The sequence below is a fragment of the Pisolithus orientalis genome (genome assembly GCF_024613125.1).
Source record: "Pisolithus orientalis strain OTSU chromosome Unknown F5J12scaffold_44, whole genome shotgun sequence".
NCBI classification, from domain to species: domain Eukaryota; kingdom Fungi; phylum Basidiomycota; class Agaricomycetes; order Boletales; family Pisolithaceae; genus Pisolithus; species Pisolithus orientalis.
In genome coordinates this window covers 143,151-152,282 of record NW_026260825.1, presented here as the reverse complement: position 1 = coordinate 152,282, position 9,132 = coordinate 143,151, and the positions used below count along the sequence as shown (strand labels likewise).

The 9,132-nt window shown below is 43.5% G+C and overlaps 1 protein-coding gene across 1 annotated transcript; it reads right to left on the bottom strand.

The window, feature by feature from the left end:
- Positions 1–818: 818 nt before the first annotated feature.
- Positions 819–2,328, bottom strand: F5J12DRAFT_785882 (uncharacterized protein; the record flags this gene model as incomplete). The annotated part of the gene is made up of 7 exons (XM_051743322.1): positions 819–876; positions 1,140–1,476; positions 1,504–1,536; positions 1,640–1,734; positions 1,870–1,944; positions 1,986–2,014; positions 2,212–2,328. The coding sequence occupies 7 exons, from the start codon at positions 2,326–2,328 to the stop codon at positions 819–821; spliced, it is 744 nt and encodes a 247-aa protein (XP_051596047.1).
- Between the last annotated feature and the right edge of the window lie 6,804 nt (positions 2,329–9,132).

The following is a 9,132-nucleotide window of genomic DNA, read 5'->3' as shown; positions in this document are numbered from 1 at the left end:
ATTTCCCACGTGTAGCAGTGCCATTCAGGGTATGGGGTCAACATGCATTGAGCCTGTACTATGTACTGGTGGCCACTGGCTTTGGGCATTAGCATCATGTCAATGTGAGCTTTATGAAAGAAGCCCCCTATCATGGGTACAGTGGGAGGTATATGCAGTTTCTGTGTCTGGTAGATCTGGCATTCATGACATGTATGAATGTACCATTTCACATTCTCAATGAGCATGGGCCACCAGAAGCAAAGGAAACAGCTTTCATCCAATCTCTGAGCAACATAATCACCCTGCCCCCTGCTAATGATGTCATGATTTCCATTTTCCCTGTTCATGAAGGACAGAGGGACACTTTATGGGCCAAACTTATTGTAACCCCTGTGGCACTCCTACTTGGCTTGGGCCTCAATAGTTTTCCCTCTGTTAGGAGTGTACACCCAATGCAAGGAAAAAGAGAAGAATGAGTATATTGGAGGGGAGTTGCAAAGTAGCAAAAAAAATAAAGTACAGAGTGTCATACCTCTAACCATATACCTACCTGAGGAGGGCATACAATAACCCTGTAAATAGCTAGTTGCTGTGGACAGTAAGCAATAAAACAGAAATGAGTCAGTATGACTCAGTAGAAGGGGGAACAAGGCCCAAACTGGCTGCACAGTTGCTATGCACGGTGAGGGGGCAGAATCATGATGGATACAAAACATATCAAATATACTGTACAGGGATAAATGAGAAATGAGACAAAGGAAATGTACAGAGGATCAATCAAAATGCAGCAATGATGCTGCATAGCCTTTCTAGAGCAGCCTACCCTTCCAAGGATGCTATATGACCCAGGCCACTGCCCACACAGTGGTGACAGCAATGGCAATGATCTGGAAGCTGAGACACATGAGAATGTATGTGTCATGCAACCAGAAATGGTAAGGGGGTGGCCCAAGGTGTAACATTTACACTTCCAAGACATACTTGTCATTGATTTTCTACACTCCTATCATGAGAAGATTGAGTTCCTACACATGCATGTTCCTTCACATCATCTCAAAGACTAAACCATGTGTGCCATTAAGATTGCAATGGAAATTGTGCATCAACACTTCAGGAAAGACATCAGTTCATGAATTTCAACACAAAAAATAACATACCATCTCAAACCATGTGCCACCATCATGAAATCATGCTCAGCATGAAGATTTAGGGGATAGTTGTCACTATCCACCAAAACAAAGAGGTATGTCACTTGGCTTTGGTCCCTCCATTGCAACTCCTGCTCCAAAAATGCCACCAAACAATGGTTATTGACTGTCACCATGGTAGAGCAGATGTTGAAAACATTTGTAAGCAAGTCTCCCATGCTGCAAGGAATGATGGATCCCAAGTTGTTCTGCTGAATGGTGATGACATGCAGTCTGGTACCCTCAGAACTCCCAACAACAATAGCAGATACCATAAAAAATTCTGGACTGTTACAAGGTATGATTACTGTTGACACCAAAACTGTGAACCTACATAGCAGCATGAACACCTCCATATCCTCAACACCTACACCATAATATGATCACAACAACCCAAAATGACAGAATCTTTCTTTGTCAACATCAGATTCCATATTCAACTTCACAAGCTCTTACATGAAAGGACAAACTTGCATCACCATCTACATTGTTGTCACAAATGATCCATAAAGGTTTCTCCCCCAATCCATGTCCCAAGACTTCATAGAAACCACTTTGACCACATCTGAAACATCAATAACAAATGTTAGTAATGTTTCAACTCTGTTGTTAAACTAATAACAGCTCAAATACCTTCTAGTTCTTGGCTGTCCCCACTATCAATTTGCCACCTGAGACTCTTACTGCTATATGTGTCTACCTTGACATCAACTCTCTGATGTCAGTAGAAGCACCAGACATCATACCACTTGTCATTGCTCTCTTACACCTCCACCTGCACACTATCATTGTCACCCAATTTTGTTGCCCACATACATTCCTCCATACTCTAAAAGACCATCATGCTGTAATTGGAGGTTCAGTAGCACTGAGACTGTTATACACAGAGGAACCTGATTATTGGTCACCCAATGATTTGGATATCTTCATTGGTTGTGAGAATGCCACACATATCTTTAAAGTGAGACATTGTCAATGCAGGTGTCCAAATTCACTCTACTGACAATGCTGATAACCCTTCCAAAATAACCCATATTCACACCATCCAAACATTCCAAAATTCCCATGTAAATCTGTGTCTTGTCATAGCACAAACACCATCAGCCAACACTTCCATCTTCAGCACCTTCTCTACAATTACCATGAATTTCATCACCATTGATGGCTTATTCTTATTTTGTGCATACCCATCTCTAACCCTGTCTTGATCTGCTATTCATCAGCAAAGCCAAAATTTGCTGTGCAGTACTGTACAGCCACCTACAGGTGCCACAGTGTGACAGCAAGGTCCCCCCTCTGTCTAGTGCCCAAAGCACATTAAGATACCATGTTTCTGAGCACAAATTTATTATTGTTGGAATCTACTCATTCTAATCAAATGGTTTCTGTCATTGGTATTGGAATACAAGTGTTATTTAGAACTGAATCTCATGTGTAAGATCACATTGTGACACTGTGGTGCTGTGGCTGTTGCCATGCCGTGGGAAAAACACAGGCAATCCTCAATACTGCATAAACACTACAGAAACCCCAAAAAATGTTCAGTGCCACTTACACAAGTACCACAAATGTGGCATCTCCTTTGTTTCTTGTGAATCATTACATGTGCTGCAGGGACCTGTACCAAAGACCTCCATCACCTACATGATGACCATGTCATGTGGGTCCCCTTTGATCAAGTACAACCCTCCATATGACCCAAGCACAAAGAACAAGAAGCAATCAAAACAATATGATGGAAACTAGGCAGACCACAGTGCAATTCCAACTCTCACATTGTTGTCCCATATGTCTGAGAATCATCACTTGCTTCTTCACCATTATAGCACTGTTCATGGTTGTAGAATCTCTTATATAGCTACACATCCATTTGTTATGCATCATGTATATGCAGATTTCAAAACACAAAACAAACCAGCAAACAGCAAACTTCAGCTGGATATCCTCATGCACCAACTATGTTTACATAAACTGTGTCCTGGGTTGCCCAAAGGGCTGGTGTATGTAATTATGTAAGTAAAGCCCAACAATTGTAGACCTTGCATTGACCTCCATGATCTTATGTTTCCCCAATCAAAGCCACAACCTTGCCTGTGCTTATATAAATAATGCTTCTCATGTCCAGTTCCTCCAACCCACATCCTTGGACTGGGGCTGTGAGGATGGCATGACTTGAGTCATTGCAATGCAAGTAATACCACAAAGTAGAGTAATGAGCACACTGATGAAATCAAGCAAAAAAAAAAAGCAGCTGCAGGCAGTTAGGCACAGCAAGGGTGGAAGGACTCCAGAGTTCACCTGCATCATTGGACTCTTGCTAATTGCTATAGCTATTTAATATTCCTGTCTGTTTTAACCACTCAGCCATGGCTCTTCCTGCACTTCACAGTATACTTACAGGTCATCCATGCATCTCATCTGCCTGCAAAACACTGATACTCATCCCTGTCAGTTACAATAAGCTGAGATCATCACTGACATATTTGTTGTGTAGCAGCCACAAGAATGCATAGTTGTCTTGGCCTACCATCATCCTGTGTTCCTGGACACTGTTAGGCCCAGGTCTGTAAACTCTTTGTGACTGCTGATCATACCAGACCAGAGGCCCTGGTGTGAGTCAAAGTGTGGAAAGCTGGTGAAAACCAACCAAAACCAACACCAAAGACAAGTAATGTGCAAGTGGTGGTGTACCTCTGCAGAACCTGAAGGCAGAAAGAATCTAAAGTGGGGGGGATTTCAAGGGCAGGTGCTCCTAGCACAAGTCAATGGCAAGTTATGCAGGAGTAGAAAACCAAGTGATGACTGGATGGGGGATGCTGAACAGAGTGAAGGTGTTCAGCTGAAAGTATTCTGGAGTAATGGACTTCAATAAAATGTGCTCCTGGTGCAAGTCAATGACAAGTCATGCAGGAGTGGGAGGATGACTAAGCAAGACTGCTGACTAAGTGGGGACAAAGCTTCAGATAAAGAATGGAGGCAGATAGACCCCTTCATGGAGCCTCAACTACCAAGTATGAATGAAAACAGATAGACTCTTCCAAATGAGCCTCAACTGTCAATGACAAGTTATGCTGAGCTGAACTGAACTGACTGCTGAGTGACTTCTGGATTCACTTGTGGATTGCTTGGGTTGTAGCTAAGTACATGGGGGTTTATATACTGTGGGGGGAGTGCAGCCTATGACAAATGAGGCACAAACACTTGATAAGTAATGAGTAAGGACTGAGTAATCATGATGAGTAAGTGAGAAATGAAAAGTAAGCAAGCAAGGAAGATTGGTAAGTATTGGCAATAAATGAGTCAAGGACAGTCAAAATATCACAGAATGAGTCAAATAATGTCAGAATCTGAGTAAGCACTGTCACACACCAAAGGTGTTTGGTGAGGTGGACATGGATGCAGCTGATGAATGGAGATGAAGACCATAGCCCTCATGTGAAGAAGGACAGCCATAAATGTCAGCAGTCATCCCTTGCACAAGAACAAGTTGTCAATGCCAAAGAAAAAGGAAGGAAGCAAGTTAAGCACCAGTAAAAATTCTTAAGCACCCATGTACAGCATTCTGGTTTTCAACATATCTCCACCAATTCTGCAGATACCAACACCATTCCCACACTCACTTGTAGTGCTCAGCCACATGATCCTACCTTCCAAAATTGGAAAGGATTCATGCACTCCACATGTTTCTACAGCACTCCCTCCAAAAGATGCTCATTTCACTAATTCTCCTGATATGGCTGCCTCCATGTCAATCATTTCGCTTTTCCCCTTTGCTAGGGACCATGGCTACATATATCTACCAGGAGTTCCTACCAGCTTCTGTCCTGAAGCATCCTGGTACATCCTACCCTCATCTGCACCCTCTCAGCCCATCCAGCTTGGACAGCATATTCTTTTTGTCAGTATGACCTCTAGGAGGATGTTCTTTGGTCACCTCAGGTCTGTCATTCACTTGGAAAGGTCTTATGTGGTCGTTTCAGTCTCCCCAGTCCAAGAAGCATATGGATCCTTCCTCCCTGCTCCCTGCAATGTCTTCATACTGGTCTCATCCATCATTCTTCCAAGACTGCAACAGCTACAGTATAATCTACTGTTCTCCACTCTCCCTGATCACATCCATGATGAGTATGATGCACATCTTGCCTCCTTGTTGAAAGATACAGCAGAAGACACCCCCCCTTCATCCTCTCTTCCAACAGAGCCTCATACATGAAGTTTTTATTTGCTTCACTGAGAGGACAGTCAAGGGGGGAAAGTTGTGATCCCCTATGCTCCTGTCACCCCACAGACCCCCAAAGCTTGACCCCTGTTGACATCTGACTCACCCTGTCCACCTTTGAATGTACTATATTGGCATCAGATCAGCACTGCCTCTCTGTCATCCCACTTTGACCCAGAAGCAATTTCTTTGAGATGTGACATGCACAGCCTCCCCCTAATGTGATTCCAGTGTGCTTTCCCAGTTCCTGACATTACTTGACTCATACTTTGACATTCTGACTGTCTTTGACTCACCTATTGCCAATACTTACCAATCTTTTGACCTTGCTTACTGATTCTTTGCTTTTTGGCTTACTTATCCTTACCAATGCTCACCAATGCTTTCTAAGATGATTACCCATTTCTTACATTCCTTACTTATCACTTACCAATCACTTACCAAGTGTTTGCACCTTGTTTTCCATAGGCAATGCCCCTGTATTGTATATAAATCACTGTACTTAGATAGCTGAATAAGAAGAAGATGTCAGAGAGCCCCTCTTGCTCACATTTCATCATCACTCAGTAATTCATTCAGCAACTTTGATAGTTGAGACTTTATTAAGGGTCTAGCTATCATCTACTTCACTCATCATCATCTATCATCAATATACTTTGCTCCAAGTCCTCCCTGAGCTCAGTGCAGCTCAGAGCATCAAATTAAGTCATCATCCATCCTTCTGTAGGCTGACAACAGTCTACCCTATCACTTCCTCTTGCCTTCCAGCTCCTTCTTCATCAGGAGCACCCACAACCCTCAGCACTCATCTTTGAGTGTGGCAGCTCACAAAAACCCTCCCAAATCAAAGGTTCTACCATCTAGGTACTGCATAGGCACACCACCACTCACTCTTATTGTCTTTTGTGTTGGTTTTGGTTGGTTTTCACCACTGAACCACACTTTGACTCAAAGCACACTGATATCACATTATGGGATGGGAATGCAAGTCAGATCTCAGCAGAGACATCTCTAGATCCAAAGATGGCATGACAGATGGACAGTGTTTCCAGATTGGGAAGTATTAATTCCAGAATTGAAGGGCATGAGTCAAGCATCAAAGGGCTAGGGCATTGGGGGTCTGTGGGGCAATGGGAGCATATGCAATCACATCTCCCACCTGTTCATCCTCTCAGTGAAGTTAACAAAAGTTTCATGAATGGGGCTCTGATGGAGGAGGAGAAGGGGGGATGTCTTCTGCTGGATCTTGCAGTAAGAAGGCAAGATGCATGTCATACTCATCATGGATGTGATCAGGGAGGCTGGAGAACAGTAGATTATGCTGCAGCTGTCACAATGTGTGGAGAATGGTGGACAAGATTGGAATAAAGACAGTGCAGGGAGCAGGGAGGAATGATCCATATGTTTCATCAAGTGGGGAGACCAAAACAACTACATAAGACCTTTCTAACCAAGTGACAGACCTGAGGTGACCAAAGAATGTCCTTCTGGAAGTCATACTGACAAGGAGAACACACTGACCAAGCTGCATGGGATGAGATGGGGCTGACAATGACAGGATGAACCAGGGGGTTTCAGGACAGAAGCTGGTGGGAACACCTGGCAGATATATGTAGCCACTGTCTCTGGCAAATGAGACAAGTGAGATGATCAACAAAGAGGCAGCCATTTCTGATGGACTTAGTGAAATGAGTGTCCAATGGATGGAGTGCTGTAGAAATGCATAGGGTGCAAGGATCCTCTCCAAATTTGGAAGGCAGAATCATGTGGCTGAGCACTTTAAGCAAGTGTGAGAATGGAGTCAATATCTTTGGAAATGGTGGAGATACAACAAAAACTGGAATGCCATACACAGGTACTAAAATATTTTAATGTGTGCTCAACTTGCTTCCTCTTTTCTCTTTAGCACTGACAACTCATTCTTGTGCAAAGGATGACTGCTCACATCCAGTGGTCTTTCTATGCATGAGGCCTTTAGTCTTCATCTGCATGGTATGGGCATTGTGCACAACTCATCAATGAGTTGGGCAGAGTCAGCTGTAACCATGTCCACAACACCTTTGGTGTGTGACACCAGTCATGTGCATAGGCCTCCTTTGGGTTTGGCTCTCAGTAGGTTGAGGTTTTCCACTCCTTACACTCTGCATCATCATGCAGACCACCTGGAAGCACATAGTTGGGTGTGTGCTTGAAAATTGTGCACAGTGGCCTGCACCACTTGTATGTTGACAATGTAGGTGCCAGTGACAATGGTGCAATTGGCTATGAGTTTTTACACTGAGAGTATGCATTTGGGACATCACAATGTGGTACTGAATAATGATCTGTGGCATGCAATGTGCATTGATGTTCTCCAGGTTCATGAGTGTTCTGTTACATGTTGTAGTAGGGAGGCCTGGGAGCTGGAGGTGAGGACACAGCCACATTAGGCTTAGTCAGACAGAGGTAGACATGGACATGGACATGTTCAGTAGATACATCATCCTACAGCTTGCCTCAAGCTCAGCTCATTGCTTGTGAGGCTCTCTCCCACTGCTCCAATGTCCCTCACTATTATTCCTGGATGCCATCAGGCCAGGTCTGCAAACTCTTTGTCCTCAATGATCATACCAGACCATTAAGTCTGATCACATGTGATTTCCTTTCAGGGAGGGGACTGGTTGCATTGTGGTTCCTGCATTTTGTTGTACATGTCATGTCAGATAACATCATGCAGATGACCATGGACAGTGGCATGCACTGCTTGTGTATTGACATGGCTGGTGCCAGCATTGTTGCTGCTATCAGCTACAGGAATTTACTGCCAAGTCTGTGTACCCTAGAGGATCATTGTTGGTATGTTGCACAGACTCAGTGCATGAGTTTGTGGAACAGCACCCCTTCCTGACATTGAAGGATATTAAATCTATTGCAGCATTTTACAGAGTGGTTCTGCTTCATCATCTGCACTGTCAGGGGTGTGTTGATGCCCTCCACATTCATGAGTGTTCAGCTGCTTGTCCATCATTGTATGTGTTTCAACAGCTTAAAACCACTCAGAGAGGGAGATGCCTCCTTCCTGCACATCATCAAAGATTGCTCATACATCATCCTCTAAGCATGAAAACATCCTCTCATAAATGACAGTTATATAATCTACCATCCCACATAGAGAACATAAACATGTGCCCCATAGACTTTTCCATTCAATATCATCCCCCCCACAGTACTAATCTCTTATGTACACTTGTACATGCACTCACCTGATAGACCATAAATTTGGACTTGCACTCCCTCGATAGAATCCCATAAACTTGGACTTGCACTCACTTGATAGAATCCCATAAACTTGAACTCACACTCACTTGATAGAATCACCTGTAGAGTCACTTGTAAATGTAAAGAACTACGTCACGTGCTTTCCCCAAATGCGTCCAGGAGCGCCCGGAGGACTTTGGTATATGTATTCTGATAAGAATGGCATTGTTTCCACTTGACATTCCATACTGAAAGGAGATGCATAATTTCTCTCTTTCTGCTTGACTTTCCACATCGAAAGGACATTTTCATTTCATCACTCTTTCTGCCTGACTTTTGGTACTGAAAGGACATGTATATTTTCTGTATATTTCGCGACCAGCTGCATCACGAGTCTCAGCCCCATGCGTCCAGGAGCGCCCAGAGGGCTAATATATAATACCTGTGTTCATGCATCATGGTCGACAACTCTGGTGTGTTACTATAAAGAAATTTCCTAACCCAGAA